Raw genomic sequence first — 19274 nt, 5'->3', positions numbered from 1 at the left:
CTCCTGGTTGGCCCGTTCCGTCTGTCCATTGGATTGTGGGTGGTAACCTGAAGACTTGCTTGACGTGGCCCCCAAAGCTTTGCAGAACGCTCCCCAGACTCGTGAGACAAACTGGGGCCCTCTATCTGAGACAAGGTCACACGGGATGCCATGAGCACGAAATACATGGGTTACCAGCAGGTCGGCGGTTTCCAGGGCTGAAGGCAACTTGGGGAGTGCGATGAAATGTGCCATCTTGGAGAACCGGTCCACCACCGTCAAGATGACCGAATAACCCCTGGATCGTGGAAGACCAGTGACAAAATCGAGCGCCACATGTGACCAGGGGCGAGCTGGAACAGGCAATGGATGGAGTAAGCCCGCTGGAGCACGATGGACTGGCTTGCCCCGAGCGCAGATGGAACAAGCGGAGACATAGTCCATGACGTCCTTGCGCATGCCTGGCCACCAAAACCTCTGGGACACGAGGAAGAATGTGCGGGACACCCCCGGGTGGCAGGCAAACTTTGAGGAGTGGCCCCACTTCAGCACTCCTGCACGTTGAGCAACTGGGACGAATAACTTGCTGGCAGGGCAGCCCCCAGGCACCCTAACACCTCGTAGGGCTTCCTCCACAAGACGTTCAACTTCCCATAGTAGGGCGCCAACGATCAGATTCCCAGGAACAACAGACTCCTCTGATGGCCCCTCCTCAACCGGCTCATGGATCCTTGACAGCGCATCGGGCTTCCCGTTCCTTGACCCTGGACGGTAAGTAATCAGGAAGTTGAAACGGGTCAGGAACAATGCCCAGCGGGCCTGGCGTGAGTTGAGGCGCTTGGCAGCACGAAGGTATTCCAAGTTCTTATGGTCTGTTAGTATCTGGAACGGTACCTCGGTGCCCTCCAACCAGTGCCTCCATTCCTGCAATGCCTGGACTATAGCGAGCAGCTCCCGGTTGCCGACATCATAATTTGCCTCGGCAGGGCTGAGGCGGCGGGAGTAGAAAGCACAGGGGTGCAGCCTCTGGTCGACTGTAGACCTCTGGGACAGGATGGCCCCCACTCCGGAACTCGACGCATCTACCTCGACAACAAAAGGAAGATCGGAGTCGGCATGAACAAGGACAGGTGAGCTCGTAAACGCTCGTTTAAGGCTTAAAAATGCGGCCTCTGCCGCCGAGGACCAAACAAATGGCCGCTTGTTAGAGGTTAACCTGGTGAGGGGCTCGGCCCTCATACTATAATTGCGGATAAAACGTCTGTAAAAGTTAGCAAACCCGAGGAAACGTTGTAAGTGCTTACGTGAAGTGGGGGTGGGCCACTCTGCCACCGCCTGAATTTTTGCCGGATCAGGCCTTAGCTGCCCTTTCTCCACGATAAAGCCAAGAAACTGCATTGACTCACAGTGAAACTCACATTTCTCGGCCTTAACGAACAACCGGTTTTCCAAAAGTCTTTGCAGAACTATGCGGACATGTTGGCAATGTTCCTGCAAGCTTCTGGAGAAAATTAAGATGTCGTCCAAATAAACAAAACAGAACACATTTAGCATGTCACGCAATACATCATTGATGAGGCTTTGGAACACTGCAGGTGAATTTGTTAGACCGAAAGGCATGACCAAGTATTCAAAATGCCCAAGCGGGGTTTTAAAAGCGGTTTTCCACTCGTCTCCTTCACGAATCCTGACCAAGTGGTAAGCGCTACGCAAGTCTAATTTGGTGAAAATGGTGGCTGACTTTAACGGCGCGAAAGCCGAATCCAACAACGGTAGCGGGTATTTATTTTTAACAGTAATATCGTTGAGACCCCGATAGTCGATGCACGGTCTAAGACCCCCATCCTTCTTGCCAATGAAGAAAAACCCCGCCCCCAAAGGAGAAGACGAAGGGCGAATGAGGCCTGAAGCCAAGGAAGAGGAGATGTATTCCCTCATAGCTTCCTGCTCCGGTTTAGAGACTTGGTATAAGCGCGAGCTGGGTAGTGGGGCATTGGGCAGCAATTCAATGGCACAGTCGTAAGGTCGGTGCGGTGGCAGGGTACTAGCATGCTCTTTACTAAATACACGCTGGAGGTCATGATACTCGACGGGAACATTCTTCAAATTAACTGGCTCGGTAGCCATTTTTGCTTCACCGGGAAGTACACACGCCGAACGTAAACAATGTGCATAACAAAACGTACTCCAAGCAATTATTTGAGTCTTTGCCCAATCGATATTAGGATTATGCACTTTTAACCAAGAGATCCCCAGCACGACGGGAGCAGATTTGCACAGCATAACCAAAAAGCTACGGGCCTCAAAATGATTCCCGGACAACTTTATTTTGAGCGGGGGCGTAATAAATTTCACGTCCGCCAGGGGTCGCCCATCGAGATCTAAAACCCTTTTAGGTCTAGCAAGTCTTATTAATGGACATTTAAGAGCGTCAACAACACTCTGGTCCATAAAACAGTCATCTGCCCCCGAATCAATTAGAGCAGTAAACTTAACTTGAACCCCACCATGCGAAACTTCTCCCGGCAATTGCAGTCTCATTTCAGCTCGAGTTTGTTTTAGTTCATTCAACTCGCTGCGAGGCAATTCATTCGACTGATTGCCATTATGTACGAACCTGGTCCCCCCTCGGGCGAGGGGAACCCCAGGAGCCGAAGATCCAGGACGACGTGAAGGGATCGCGTCACAGGTGGCGACGTGGTGCCCCGGCAAGCCGCAGTAAAGACATAAGCCTGCCTTCATCCGTCTCCGTCGCTCCTCCGCAGAAAGACGACCGCCACAGAGTTGCATTGGCTCCTCCGCCGTCAGGACCGGGCTCCACGTCGGCGTAGAGGCAGATGGTGATCCGACGAAGCCGTCCGCACGCAGCGCTGCTGGGCCGTTCCGCAACGACGACCCACGACGACCCCGCTGCTCCAAGGCTCGTTCCCGCTCGCGCTCCTTCAGTCGATTGTCCAATTTCACGGACAAAGAAATCAGTTCTTCCAAGCCCGAAGAATCCTCCCGGGCCGCCAGCTCGTCTTTCACCGCAGACGACAGCCCCCGTCGAAAAATTCCACACAGCGCAGCCTCGTCGTAACCGCACTCCGCGGCCAAAATTCGAAAACGAATGGAGTAGTCCGCCACGCTAAGATCGCCTTGAAAAAAATCCAGCAGGCGGCTGCCTGCCTCCTTGCCTCTAACCGGGTGATCAAAAACCCTCACAAACTCTGTTTTAAAAGTCTCGAATGACTGACGGATTGCGGGATTAGCGTTGCTTACCGCCATTGCCCAAGTTGCCGCTTTACCGGCGAGGAGACTCATAGTATACGCTACACGGGACCTGTCACTCGCGAATGTATACGGCTGTTGGTCAAATACAAGGGAACACTTGTGCAAAAATTGTTGGCAAGCGCCGGGTTCTCCCTCATAACGATCTGGGTGTGGCAACACCGGCTCCCGAAAAGAAGACGGTGGAACAACCGGAGGCGGGGCGGAGTGATCGGGCGCCGCGGCTGCGTTATCAACACCACCGGACTGAGCAGGTGGGACCATATTTTCGATTCTAGTGGTTAGCGCGGTGATCACGGTCAGTAATTCATTTAATGATTGTTCATGCTTGCTGATCATATGGCCATGACCGGCAAGCGCATGGCGAATAGCCTCGGAGTCTGTGGGATCCATGGTCGGACTATTCTGTTACGAACGGCAAGCCGTTAATGTGGATCCAAAACACAGACCAGGAGATCAGAGAGCGAATTTAGTATTTAATGAGTACAACAAAGGGAGCACGCTAAGTAACGCGAGTAAGAAAATACAACTGAGAGAGCACGCTAAGTAACGCGGGTAAGAAAATACAACTGAGAGAGCACGCTAAGTAACGCGGGTAAGAAAATACAACTGAGAGAGCACGCTAAAACGCGAGTAAGAAAATACAACTGAGAGAGCACGCTAAGTAACGCGGGTAAGAAAATACGACTGAGAGAGCACGCTAAAACGGCGTGAATACAACAGTACAAAATTACAATTACAAAATCCCAATAAAACACAAAAGTAAATGAGATCAAACCAGAACACGATCGAAGAATGTCGGGAAGCACCAAGGGTGACGATGAGCACACAGAAGTAAGCAAAGCCGTAACAAGCAAATGCAATAGTCCGACACTCGCAGACGGTGACAGGAGTCCTTAAATAATGAGCGCTCCTAATGCGCCACAGGTGTGCGGCCACGGCCCCGCCCATCCAGCTGAATCAGATGCTGGAAAGAGAAAACAACTGAGAAGGCATACAGATATGACACCAACTCTGCAGAAATAAAAAATTTTCACACATTCAACACTAATTTGTACCAACTCTGCAGAAATATAAAAATTTCACACATATGTACTGTATATATTGTCAGTGCTTGGCTTAGAACAGTGGTTATTAACCTTGCTAAAGGTACCGAACCATACGCAGAGATTTAGGGGGACCTGGGGGGCATAGCCCCCTCACCTAGTGGCCAAAAATGTCATTCCATGGAATTGACTTTGCTATTTGTGAAGTTGAAATTAAAACTTTCCGGGTAAAATGTTGTCTATAAAAGCCGTAAAGCAATGAAACACACAACAAAAATGAATGAAATGAAAAAAAGAATTGATAATGGGTCAAAATTATTTTTCGAACGGATCATGTGACTAGCACCTTAGAGACGTTCATTTGCTTTGCTTTGCCAAAACCACCTGAGGACCAGAGGTGGGTAGAGTAGCTAGAAATTTTACTCAAGTATGAGTAGCATTACTTTAAAATGATATCAAGTACAGTGCCCTCCATAATTATTGGCACCCCTGAAAAAGATGTGTTTTTTAGCCTCTAATTTTTTTTTTTTTTTTTTTTCAAATAATATGGGACCTTAATGGAAAAAAAGAGAAAAATCCAACCTTCAATACAAGTGCATTCATTCAGTGGGGAAAAAATCCCACATAAAGGAAAAAAATATTTGACATCAAATAATGTGTGTCACAATTATTAGCACCCCTGGTGTTAATACTTTGTACAACCCCCTTTTGCCAAAAAAAACAAGGTCTGGGGACCGAGATGGCCATGGGAGGTGCTTGATTTTGTGTCTGGTGAACCATTTCTGTGTAGATTTGGCCATATGTTTAGGGTCATTGTCTTGCTGAAAGACCCAGTGACGACTCATCTTCAGCTTTCGGGCAGAGGGCAACAGATTTTGATTTAAAATGTCCTGGTATTTCAAAGCATTCATGATGCCATGCACTCTAACAAGGTTCCCAGGGCCTTTGGAAGCGAAACAGCCCCATAGCATCACTGACCCACCCCCATACTTCACAGTGGGTATGAGGTGCTTTTCAGCATGCGCATCTTTTGTGGCACGCAAGACCCACTTAGAGTGTTTGTTGCCAAAAAGCTCAATCTTGGTCTCATCTGACCAAAAATACACACGGTCCCAGTTGATGCCTGGGACCGTGTGTATTTTTGTGTGAGACCAAGATTGAGCTTTTTGGCAACAAACACTCTAAGTGTCTCATGGGAAGGGGAACCCACGTTGCCTTTTCGGGCTGTGCCTAGCCGGGCCCCATGGGAACAGGCCCGGCCACCAGAAGCTTGCCTTCGAGCCCCACCTCCAGGCCCACTCATACCGATCGACAATTTTGAAGTGGACAATCAGCCTACTATGCATGATTTTGGGATTTCGGGGGGGGGGCAGAAAACCTGTACAAAAGCCCCACAGCCATAGGGAGAACATGCAAAGTCGATACAGAAAGGCGTTCGGGATTGAACCGCTGATCTTAGTACTGTGAGGCAAACGAGCTAACTACTCAACAACTGTACTGCCTCTCTAACCATAAAAACAACAGAACACAACTCACATTTACACTATGGAAAATTTAGAGACGTTAATGAAAAAAAAAAAAGAAAGTTTTAAGAATGTAACATTAAGACAGCAAATCCAAGAAGAGGTAAAACTAGATAAGTAGAAGTATTGATTCTTGAGGGGGAAAAAAGATGATATCATGATGGAAATATTATGAATAAATTATTGCCATTGACGGAAATGGACCTCCAATCCATTTGTACAAATGGATCAGATGTGTATTGTCATCAATGGCACCCAATGAGGTTTACTACAACAACTGTTTACAAGTAATGTAATGAAACTAGGGCTGTCAAACGATTAAAATTTTTAATCAAGTTAATAACAGCTTAAAAATTAATGAATCGTAATTAATCACAATTCAAACCATAAATAAAATATGCCATATTTTTCTGTAAATAATTGTTAGAATGGAAAGATAAGACACATGACGGATATATACATTCAACATACGGGACATAAGTACTGTATTTGTTTATCATAACAATAAATCAACAAGATGGCATTAACATTATTAACATTCTGTTAAAGCCATCCATGGATAGAAAGACTTAAAGGATAAATGTTAGTACAAGTTATAGAAATTTTGTATTAAACCCCCTCTTAATGTTTTCGTTTTAATAAAATTTGTAAAATTTTCAATCAAAAAATAAACTAGTAGCTCGCCATTGTTGATGTCAATAATTACACAATGCTCATGTGGTAAAATCAGTCGCACCCAAGCGCCAGCAGAGGGCGACAAAACTCCAAAAAACACAAGTAACAAGTGTATGGTGTTAAATCAAGGCCAAAAGTTTTGTAATCTGAAAAAAGGAAACGACTGAAAAAAATTTTTTTTGAAACTGAATGTTAAAGTGTTATTCTTGAAACTTTCAAAAGCGAAAAAAAAAAACGTTTTATTTTTTTCCAGTTACAAAGTTGGTATTTTCAGGTTCAAAGATTTTCTTTTCACTTTCAGATCTTATTTTTTGGGTTACAATTTTTTTTTAAAAAATTCAAATCTTTTTTTCGCTTTCAAATCTTTTTGCAACGCCAGTTTGAGAACTTGAATCCTCACAATAGCGCTGCTGCGCTGCGTTTGCGTTCTCGCTCGGATTTCGGACACATCGTTTCTTTAGGTAAAGGTCAACAACCTGGCATATTTTCCAATTTTCATTAATCAAAACTGATCAAGAGTTGTCTAGAATGACTTACAAAAGTTCCCTCCCGCCCTTAGCATTACTTTAGCTACAGGTATCAAGAAAATTAAGTGGGGAGAGTGGGGAGTCATAATTCATCAAAGTACCCACGTTACCTGAAGGCATCATCATTCGGGGTTGCTTTGATAGGCTGTCTCTCACAAGTCAACACGCCTCTCGTGGAGGCCGCGCCCCTCCGCGCTAATACACGGCCAAAAGTTTTGAAACTGAAAAAAAAAAGATCTGAAAGCGAAAAAAAGATTTGAAAGCGAAAAAAAGATTTGAATGTGAAAAAAAAAATTGAAACTGAAAAAAATCGATCTGAAAGTGAAAAAAAAAATTGAAACAGAAAAAATAAGATCTGAAAGTGAAAAAAAAATCTTTTAACCTGAAAATACTAACTTTGTAACTGGTAAAATAAAATGTTTTTTTTTTTCGCTTTTGAAAGTTTCAAGAATAAAACTTTAACATTCAGTTTAAAAAAAACATTTTTCAATTGTTTCCTTTTTTCAGATTACAAAACTTTTGGCCTTGATTTAACACTATACAAGTGCACATGACACTGTGCTGTCATTTTAATCTGTTTGAGCGAGCATGTGTGTTAATCGCGTCAAATATTTTAACGTGATTAATTTAAAAAATTAATTACCGCCCGTTAACGCGATAATTTTGACAGCCCTAAATGAAACATCCATTTACAACAAAATTCACACTGCTTCTGAGAAAAATCTGACTTTCCTCAATGAAATGTTTTCTTTGATGTACTTCCTCCTGGGCCTCCAAAATGTCAAACATATTTCTCACCGACAAAAAGTTTCAACTTTTTTCCCCCCATTACTGAGAAGCCAGAGAGGGCGGAAACTTCACTTACTTTTGTGTTTTCCGTGTGTGACGATACCAAATAAATAGGTCAAAAATCAAAAGGATGACTAAATAACCCTTGAGAACGGCAATGATTTCATTTGTCCAAGCAGTTGGAAAAAAGCGAAGGATTAAAGACTCAAACAGGAAGTGGATGAAAAGAGCAAGCCGGTCAGGAAACAAAGGCTAAACAGGCAATTACTTGACATAAAGCAGCTGATGAACTTGTCGATAGTTGGTTTTCACCGCATTTGAACTTGGCAGGAAGTGAAGAGTGAGAGTGTTTCATGTCAGCGTGTCAGTAGGCCGAGTCATTCCTTCACATGTGTTCAATTACGTCATGGAATAGAGCCATGTTTTTTTGCCCTTTTAGTCACTCTGCGTAAAGGCAGGTTGTAAAAAGCTAGGGAGTGACAACAATCCTCCGTTTACTATAGTCTTTAAACAGATAGTTTTGTCTGCTCGGCTTGTTTTTTGGGGGGGTCTGAAAACAAGCACCGGTAAAAGCACCCAAGTGAGCAGCAAAAAATAGCAACTTGGTCGGCCAGAGTTCAAAAGCAATAAGCTTGAAAAAATAAAGTTTAGTAGAGCAGAGAGGTACTTTTGGGGCCAATAAGTCTTTTGCTTGTCATAGCTTTGAAATCGAACTTTGAAACCGTTTGAACTGTATGAAATGTTTAGACTGAATCAAATTTTGAAGATTTTGTTTTGTGTTAAGACGCTGACTTCACAAGGTTTTCACTGCCATTGACAGCTATAGACGCCCAATCCGTTTGAGCCCGTAGGGGTGGCAGTGAATGAACATTGATGGTGATAGACATCCATGGCATTTGAACTGGGAAGATTAGCAGGGATCATTTGCCAGTCTGAGACCAAAAGAAAACCAATCTTCAGTTACAGCACGACTAAATCCTGCAATGGAATGCTGTTGGACTTTCCTGCTTCACCAGTCAAACGCTGCACGCAAGACTGATAGCAGCTTAAAGCCGACAACACCGACGATTATTTCCAGCCTTGTGTTTACAGCTGACCATATGTTTCCAGTTTGCTGCTGACATGTATAGAGACCACCCTGTGATGATGTAATTATCCAGGCCAGGATATGCACCAGATTGGATCGTCGCCCTGGGATGTGTGCATAATATGAGGGCCAGGGCGCAACTCTTAAATTCCCAAAGTCATTATTTTTTAATACTAATTAAACAATTGAATCTGGTTAAGAGGTATTCAAAAAGCAATTTTAAAGACCCACAAAGATTCATAACTATTGGAATCGTGATTTTAAATCAATTTATTATCGTTTTGCTTCAGCAGAGATGATTTCACATGTAAGGCGGACCCCGGCCGGCAAGATACATCCATATGACTTAAGATTGAGTTTTGGGTTGCGAATTACAATCGAGACTCGTTGATATCATCGTGCGACGAGTTGAAATACGAAGTTGAAACTGGGTCAGAAGAGGATGAAAGTCCTTGAGTCTTTTTTTTTTTCATTCTACCGTTAGAGCATGTAGTAATTTTACAATTCCAGACGAAACTTTGAAAGTAAAAGTAAAGCTGGGTGCATTAGCTTAATGGAGACAAGGCAATGACAGAAAACTTCATGCTGGATATCGTTTTTTCCTTCTACGCGAATGGCGTACCGCACGCATGGTATTTTTAGACCGTGACGTCGCATTGTAAAGCGGAAGTAAAGCAGCAGTGGGACATTATAGACCCGCCCTCGCATTGAAACAATGTTAATTCTTTTCTCCGGTAATCTTTCAAAAACGAACATGCCGATTACACATTGCTTTTTTGGATCTTGTAGAAACGACTCTAGACATTACGACGTATGAAGGATGTTTTCGTCATACGTTTCCCGAAATCAAAAACTCGTGAAGAATGTGAAGAATGAATCAACTTGTGCGGACTTTTAACGACAGCTCGGTGAATCCATTCACATTTCATATGCAGTAAACATTTTGTTGGCTGGCGTGGTCTTTCACAGGACAAAGAGGTAAGCCATTTTGATATTTTTAACTTATTTTTTAACGTGACGTTGTGCCGTGCTGCTTGTCTGACAATGAATGACCCGAAATGAATTAAAATGGTTTCTGACTGTCCCTGTTACCTTTTCTGTTGTAAAAAATACTTTAGTAAGGGGGAAGTGTAAATAAATTATAGAATTAAGATTTTTTTATTAATGAAAAAATTTTAAGTGTTCGTTGGCTGTCATTGAGTAGCGTTTACGATCGCTACACAAAACTAGCAATATAAATTACCCCCTCGAACGGTCAGAGACATAGGACAACCAGAGGATATAATATATAAGAAAGACAGGGCTGGTGGTAAAGGATAGCTTGTTGAAACAGGAGAATGTCATTGTCAGTCGCGTAAGAAAAAGGTGTCGATAAAAAAGCTAAGGCTATGCTAAGGTTGGTTCATTTTTTTCGTCTTTTTCTGCCTTCGACACTCAAGCCATCTGTTTTACTGAACATTTTATGTTCTTCTTTGCAAGTGAATTTGGCACCAGGGACATCATTTTCCGTCTGAATTGGTAGGTTTAGCTCTGTAAACATCTCCTTCGTACACGATTTCCATTCATTTCCTATTGGGGACAAACGGTGTAATGTCCTCCCTTAGCAACAGTAGCTAACGTCATGAATCTTAATGAATGGAAGTGACGTGTTGGTTGCGGTACGCCATTTAGACTACAGCAAGCATAGCAATTACAAATAAATCATTTCTAATCTGGCAATATTAAAATCATATTTATTTGTTTTATAACAACTCCAATGAGTTTGTGTGTGAGCAATTTTTTACATCAACATTAGTGTTGCACTGATACTGATAGTACTGGAAACAATACAGCACTAAAATAATAAAATTGTTATATCATTATATATGTTATACTCAATTGTTGCTTTGTTGCCCTCTACACATGCATACATTAAGGGACTCACTTTTAAATATTATTTTAAAATATATTTTATAATCTACTTTTTCTGATCTAAATTTTACTCTGCACTTGTTACTTTTGCTTTCTTTCTTTTGACTTTTGCACCACCGGAGTTGTCTTCAAATCTCATTGTGCATTGTGTATGATGACAATAAAAGCATTCAATTCAATCGTTATCGGAGAGTACCAAGAAATCATGTGTCAATGCAGCGCAAAATCGATTTTTTTTTTAAGATCTAGTTTTCAACCGCTGGTCTCCCTACCCAATATGGGTGCCATCTACGCACACCACCATTAAAAAAAAGTGCACTTGTCGCCCTTCCCAAGATGATGATATACGTCTAATCCCGTGGCGTCCAATCATCCTTCTGCTTTAAATAAATTTATCACTAGTAGACGTCCAATCCATTTAAGTGGAAAGGTGGCAGCGAATAAACATTATTCTTGGGTAGGGTGACCAGCTGTTGGAAATTAGATCTCGTACAACATAAATTGTGCACCACTGACATGTTATTTCTTGGTACTCCCCTCTATCGATTACATAATTTTAGTGCTGTATCAGTACTAGTATTGGTATCGGTTCAACACTAGTTTTTATTTATTTTACTTTCATTTAGTTTTTCCATCCATTTTCAACACCTCTTATCCTTGTCAGGGTTGTAGGGTGCTGGAGCCTATCCCAGCTGACTTCAGGGGAAAGGCGGACTACATCCTATACCAGTCATAGGGCACGCACAGACAAAGACAACTATTCGTACTCACATTCACATCACCACTGAGTGGGAATTGATCCACCGCTGCCTGCACCAAAATCAGGCGAATGTCCCACTACACCATAGGCTACTTATTGTATTAATCCATAAATATATTAATGCATTTATCATAGGCTTCATTACTATTGACTTGACATTTCTTTGCGCGACGCCTTACCGTACGTGGCCGAGCTTGAATCTTCATTTAGTAATAGTCAGTCGAAGGCTGCACACGGTCATGTCAAAGCCGGGTTTAAGCTATTATATTTTTCGTACCATGCATGTATTTTGAAATGTTGTGAAAAAAAACAATGGGAGAATGAGAACCACTACGGCATTGCCGTCATTCTTCGACATAAATACGTAAAATAGATGCGTAACTGCCTGATTTTTAGCTCTTTCAACAAAGAATCGAGACAGTTTTACGTCCATATCTATAAAGAATTCAGTGATTGAAGCGTTTATTCTAAATAATTTTCTTCTTTGTTTACTCATGGAAGCGGCTTAAAGACGAGCCGCACATTCGCCATATTTGTGTAAAATACATGCTACCCGCACGGTTTCTTTTGCTTTTAACCAAGAATTGAGACCGTTTTATGTCCATATATATGTAAAAAATTCAGGGATTTAAGCATTTATTCACAAAAATTTTCACCAGAAAAATTCTGTTTACGCCAGGCAGCCGCTAGCGTCATTCGCTAACAGAGTAGCATTGTACTTCGACAATATACGTAAAATAAATGGTAACTGCACAGTTTCTTTGCTTTTAACAAAGAATTGAGATTGTTTTATGTACATATCTATGAAGATTTCGGGGTTTTAAGCATTTATTCACAATAATTTTTGCCAGAAAATGTTTACGCCAGTCATACATATTAAAAAATATTCAATATTATATTAAAAAATGCAATAACCATTAATAATTAAGAATATATATAATAATAATTGCTAACAAGTGATTCAGGTTGCGAGTTAAATGACCCAAAATAGTCACTTGCTCTATAACGGGTTATAAGTCCTAAGTGTCAACTTTTGAATAGCCGTCCAGTGTGGAGACCACAGTCCTGACAGGGTTCATTAGTGATCCATGCTCATTCAAGCCCCCTTTAGCTCCAATTTAGTGATTTTCAACAAGACAATGGCACCTCCAGAAATGTTTCATAGGGGTGGCCAGATAGTGCCACTTAAAATCTTGGGGTGGCACACCAAAACTAAAAGCCATAATTTCAGGTTTTTATTATGTTGTTGCAGTAAAAAGGCCGGAAGAAAATTATCAGAAAGACTTAAGGACACGCCTACTGATATACTTTGGTGTATTGTGTTATATTTAATGTAGTGCTGCAACAATTACTCGAGTTAATTGATTAATTGATCGATTCAAATTAAATTTTGCTGCTTCGAGTATTCGTGAGTAAAGTGTTTGCATTTAGTTTTATTGATTTGGGTGGATACATTACCCTCTAGTGGCAACAGTGAATATGACATAACTCATTTCACATGGCTGAATCCAGCTGCTCCCTGTTAAGACCAACATGAGCTAAGTTTTTGTTTGAGCTAATGTTTTTTTAATCCATTCATAATTTAGTTAATAGGTATATTTAACCATTTTTGTGGGAATACGTGTTTGAACCATTTGTTAAGAGCACTGTAAAAAAAAAAAAAAAAGTGAGCCTTTTATAGCATTGAAGCTAGCAGACTTTTGCTATGTAAGTTAGCTAGTTGTTCTTTTGTTGTACTTAGATCCTCATTTATTTATTTTTTTCAAACCGTTTCAGTTATTTTAATTTTTTATGTTCCTTATCCGATTACTCGATTATTCGAACTTACTAGTTCATCGATTAATCGACTAGCAAAATAATCGATAACTGCAGCCCTAATTTAATGTTACTAATGATTTCATGTGCATAGTCCATAACAGTCCAGTCAACATTTTGGAGTTCCACAAGACTTTTTTTTTTTTTATTATGTATATATTAAGCATAAAGTGAACAGTTAACAAAAGCGGGTTGGTCAGTGGGTTGGTCAACAAATTTATAGGGGGGCCGTGGCCACCCCTGGCCACCCTCTGGTGGCGCCACTGCAACGAGAACTGAATCAACAATTCTTTCTTGGTCATGTCAGTGAGTAGCAGCTTTGTTTGGTCAGCATGATGGCCAGAGCCCACGAGAGGGGCCCCAGCTCCGTTTTGCCTTCAAGCAAGGGGGGAGCAGGGGGAGGCTTTGTAACATGACTCTGGATGAAAAGTGTGCGCCTGGTCCGATTCACAGCACACATGCTGGCTCGCAGTGAGTAGGCGCACGATGGATCCTCTGGTGCTCATTGCGCTGGCGTGTCTACCCATCGTCTCGGCTGTCTACAGCGGCCCCCTGCAAGCTGAGATCTCCAACGGCACTTTCCATCACTTCTATGTCCCTGACGGTGACTACGAAGATACGGAAGACCCGGAAAAGTGCCAGATGGTCTTCCGATTCTCCGATGGTTCCCCTTGCTCACTGGCTGAGGAGGAGAGCGACGCGCTGGTGCGGGAGGATCTGATCCTCACGCGACTTCAGGCGGAGGACTCGGCACGTCTTCTGGAGAGTATCGGGCGGGCCGTGGCCAATGACCTGGACGGGGAGGACACGTACGGCCGCTTCCTCCTAAGGGAGATATCTCAGATCGCTGAGGCTTTCTCCGGCGTGGACAAGTCACTGGAGGAGCTGGAGGTCAAGTTCAAACAGAGCCAGGAGAGTGAGCTGAGAGAGGAGCAACAGCTTAGCGGCTTCGTGCTCAAACAAGTTGGAGACGTCAGAGACAGCCTGAGGGCCACCAAGGACATCTCTCTGGGGCTGAGGGACAAACAAGAGCTACTGTCTCTCATCGTTCGCAGCCACGGGAGCAGACTAAGTCGCCTAAAAACGCAATATCTCAATCCGGGATTCTAGACTTAAGTCTGTAGATCTTTTGGTAAATGATGACACTTTTTGTGCCATTGATAGCGATAGACGTCCAATCAATTTGAAGTGGGAGGGATGGCAGCGATCATTCCATCAGTTAATCACTAGAAGACGTCCGATCCATTTGAAGTGATTGCCAGTGAGAGTTTGCTCATTGTTGCCAGCCGTCCCACTGCAAATGGATTGGACATCTATCACAGTCGATGGCAGCCAGTGAGTTAATATATATATATATATATACTCGATCGTTTCTCTTCTTTTGCATGAACCCGCAAAGCTCTAAAAGTTTATTTTCTGTTGTTTCTTTGTGGAAAGAAGTGGCAGACATGAGTGTCCTTTCTTAACTGGCATCTGGGTAGTGTCACTGCCCACCATCTGAAAGCATTTTACTTTAACTATAAAATATGTTTATCCAATGAATCGCTACTCTATGGACTCAATTTGTAACAATTTGGGCTTTGCTTGAAATGCCTAATGATGATTTGTATGTATATTTGGTTCATACTAGACTGAAAATACATGAAAACAATTCCAAAAGCTCCATCCATTTCCTTTGTGGTGTTACGGAGTCGAGTCGGTATATTTTTATTGAGACTGCTAACACAACATGACATTTCACATTCAGGGGAAAAAATATGAATAGTTAAAAGTATCAAACTAATGTGGGATTCATGCACCCTTACTGCCTGTGAATGTTTTGGGGGGGCCACATGTGCGGCCTGCAGTGGGCTCAACTGGGTGTGATTTCCTCTGTCTGGTTTCCCTCACACTCCAGCTTCCCCTCTGGGACCCCTTTTTCAAAACAGCTCTGTTTAAAACAGCAGTCCGAAAAGGCGGGAGCGCAGAAACCTTATATGTTTCAAGGCTTTGGAAATTCAAGAGGAGCACTTTTGACTGAAAAATGGCAGGAAAAAATCCACTGTGTATGTTAAACCTATAGATGCTCACCAAAGCTCTCAGCACGACTCTTTTTCAGGCCCCCGTCATTAATTCTTCCGACAGAAGCATACATTTTTGTGTCGCGGTTTGAAGAGAGGTGGCCTGCTGTTAGAAGAATGCGTTGGCCTCATCGCCGTATTTAAAGCGCAAATAAAGACTGGCCAGGAATGTGATTCGGATCTGACGTGAAACACTCAACTTTCTCTCAGTGACAAATGATCATGTTTCAGTGTAATTGACAGCGATCGACGTCCAAACCATTTGAACGGGGAAGGGCTGTTTTTGCAATTTTCATGAACAATGGATTGTCCAGTCGAAACCAAAGTTGTCTTTACATGTTTTATCGAAACTTCAATGATAATAGGAGTTCTTACAAAGAAGACATTGTGGGTCCGTGAACCTTTCGGCCATCCGTTTTTTTCCTCCTGATTTTGGAAAAAGAAAAACGGAAAATGAGCCTACTTCTTTTTTTTGTTTATGTGTGTCAAAAATGAACGGAACAAATGGTCGACAAGGCTTTATCCGATATTTTGTAGTAGGAAACATTTAACGCTGCAAGATGACATAACGCTGAAGGAGATTTGCTAAATTTTTCAAGTGTGTTACCTAGAGATGTCCCGATTGAATCGGGATGCTGATCGGGTCCGATCACGTCATTTTCAAAGTATCGGAATCGGCAAAACAATATCGGCCATGCCTTTTTAAAATATATATATAGTTTAATTAAACCGTTTTCTGGTTGTATTTAACGTTACAGACATAATATGTTACACTCATCCAGAGTCTTTAAATTAGGCTTAAGGTAAGGTTATCAAAAATATCCCGATAATGGCGGCAATTTATTAAAAAATGTGTCACAGTAAAATATTTAATGCTATAAATATGTGCGCTACACGACCCTCTCACTCATTGTCGCGCTCAATCTGCAATAATGCTGTTCTACCGATATAGAGAGATAAAAGGCAGCGCTACATGATTAGAGAGAATTTTGGCAGCCTTTGGAGCCTTCCTTCAATTGGCAATAACCTTGCAATCTCCCTCCCTATGATTAGAAATATCATGGGAAGCAATGTGGGGAAGCAAGGTGGCAATTGATCTTTGTCTTAACACCTTAATTGTTTCCCAAAGCAGAGAAGATATATCCATTGGTAGCACGACGCACAGTCATGGTTTTACTTCCCATCATGGTTGCATTTCCCATCATGCATTGGGGCAGGGCTGCAGTATCATTTACTGAAAGTTCAACAAATACACTAGATGGCAATATTTAGTCACAATAGACAAAATCACAAGTCTTTCTATCCGTGGATCCCTCTCACAGAAAGAATGTTAATAATGTAAATGCCATCTTGAGGATTTATTGTCATAATAAACAAATACAGTACTTATGTACTGTATGTTGAATGTATATATTCGTCCGAGTTTTATTCATTTTTTTCTTAATGCATTGCCAAAATGTATATGATCGGGGAAAATTATCGGGAATGATTGGAATTGAATCGGGAGCAAAAAAAAGCAATCGGATTGGGAAATATCGGGATCGGCAGATACTCAAACTAAAACGATCGGGATCGGATCGGGATCAAAAAAACATGATCGGAACAACCCTAGTGTTACCACAAAGGTTTGAAATTGTAGCACTTGTGAATTTTGCCTGGAACTCCAGGCTCACCGCTGTTCCAGAGTCTGACGACCCCATTGGCCTCTCGAGCCAGAACGAAATAATGAGTGCAACCAGATTTGTTTATTTGCGTGACGTGTTCTTAATGAGCAACGTCACTCTTGCGCGTCGGAAGTCATCTCCACAACAACACAGATGGCGAACGGGAGAGCCGAGAATATGTTCAAATCTGTAGCAAATTCAGTTTTAAATGACCATAAACACATCAAGTCGCTAAAACCCCAGCAATTGTCTCACGCTAGCCATGTTGAATAAACTGCTCCGTTCTTCGCTCTCCTCATATGTTTACTTCCTAGCGCTAGAGTTTCTTGTTGCTTTACTAACGTAACGTCCGCCTGTCGCTGATTGGTCCACTCCGCTCTCCGTTTGCTGTGGCTTGTCCAGCCCTGGAAATTTGTTTCACGGAACGGTTGTCACGGTTGACACTCTATTGCTGGAACAGCGTTAGGTCAGGAGTTCCAGGCAATTTGTTAATACAATGGTACCTCTAAATACAAAGTTAATTCGTTCTAGGACCTTGTTTGTAAGTCGAAATGGTCGTATGTCGAGCGGAATTTTCCCGTAAGAATACCTACACTAAATCCTTAATAAATGCTGCTGGTACTATTGCAAATAGCATTTAGACAGGGCGAAACAAATAAATTATGAATAGAAATCGGAGTAATAATATAATAATCGTACTGTATTGGCCCGAATATAAGACAGTGTTTTTTTGCATTGAAATAACACTGAAAAAGAGGGGGTCATTTTATATTCCCGGTCTAGACATTATACCCATTTACAACGCTAGATGACGCCAGATATCATTGAAGCGATGTTCTGTCATGACAGATCTCAGCTACTCTCTCCATTCACGACGCTAGATGGCGCCAGATATCATTGAAGCGATGTTCTGTCATGACAGATCTCAGCTACTCTGAAGTTTAACCAGTTTGCATTATTTTATTGCAATGTTTTTCCTTACTCAGATTTGTTTCAAGACTACAGTTACAGTTAGACTTCACTTTAATGGTTAATGCAGTTATTGCAATTTTGTTGTTTTATCACAATAGATTGGTTTATTTACATTTCAAAAACCAGAAGCCATTCATTTACAAATGTGATTGCACTTTAGTTTACATATTTAAATGTTCAGATATTAAGATTTGAATGAGGCAAAATAACATGCTTTTTCTCTCAAATATATTGTTATAATCATTTTTTCCGGATGTACTGTAATTATTTTCTGTATAAAAATTAATTTAGTGTTCAAAAACTCTTTTGTCAAACTTGAGTCCTGAAAAAGAGGGGGTCGTCTTATAATCAGGGCCATCTTATATTCGGGCCAATACGGTAATAATAATAATGATGATACCTGTAAAAATGTAACGAATCGGGTTCTAATGTGGCGGATGTGTTTTGCGTGGTGTACCTGAATGCACCGCATGGCTGACTTGACAGAGTGAGAGAGGACTTTTTACTAGGGCTGTCAAACGATTATGTTGTGAACGGCAAGCCGTTGAGGCGGATCCAAATCACAGACCAAGAAACAGAAATAGAGAACGTTTGTATTTAATAAGTACAACAAAAGGAGCACGCCAAAAATGCGGGTTTAACAAACTGAGAGAGCACGCCAATAAACGCGAGTGTAATAATAAAGTACAACAAAGGGAGCACGCGAAAAATGCGGATATAACAAACTGAGAGAGCACGCCAATAAACGCGAGTATAATAATACAGTACAACAAAGGGAGCACGCGAAAAATGCATGAATATAACAGTACAAGAATCTAACTACCAAGCCCAAAAGAGCACTAGTGTAAAGATGACCAAACCAAAATACGACCGTAGAACGTCGGGAAACTCGAAGGCTGACGATGAACACACAGGCGGTAAGCAAGGCAAGTAGCAAGCAAACAAGCAATAGTCCGACACTCGCAGACTGTGGCCGGAGTCCTTAAATAATGAGCGCTCCAAATGCGCCACAGGTGTGTTGCAACGGCCCCGCCCATCCAGCTCAATCAGATGCTGGAATGAAAAAAGAACTGAGAAGGCATACAGATATGACAGATTAAAATTTTTAATCGAGTTAATTACAGCTTAAAAATTAATTAATTGTAATTAATCGCAGTTAATCGCAATTCAAACCATCTATAAAATATGCCATATTT

The 19274-nt window shown here is 42.0% G+C and overlaps 1 protein-coding gene across 1 annotated transcript; it reads left to right on the top strand.

The window, feature by feature from the left end:
• Positions 1 to 13789: 13789 nt before the first annotated feature.
• Positions 13790 to 16699, top strand: fibina (fin bud initiation factor a). Its single transcript, XM_057837244.1, has one exon. It carries the CDS (start codon positions 13869 to 13871, stop codon positions 14490 to 14492), a length of 624 nt encoding a protein of 207 aa, XP_057693227.1. The 5' UTR covers positions 13790 to 13868; the 3' UTR covers positions 14493 to 16699.
• Positions 16700 to 19274: the final 2575 nt, after the last annotated feature.

Source organism: Corythoichthys intestinalis, chromosome 5 (genome assembly GCF_030265065.1).
Source record: "Corythoichthys intestinalis isolate RoL2023-P3 chromosome 5, ASM3026506v1, whole genome shotgun sequence".
Classification (NCBI taxonomy): domain Eukaryota; kingdom Metazoa; phylum Chordata; class Actinopteri; order Syngnathiformes; family Syngnathidae; genus Corythoichthys; species Corythoichthys intestinalis.
This window is presented reverse-complemented; position numbering and strand designations above follow the sequence as displayed.

Coding starts and splice junctions, on each gene's coding strand:
- fibina (XM_057837244.1), top strand. CDS start 13,869: ATGGATCCTCTGGTGCTCATTGCGCTGGCGTGTCTACCCATCGTCTCG.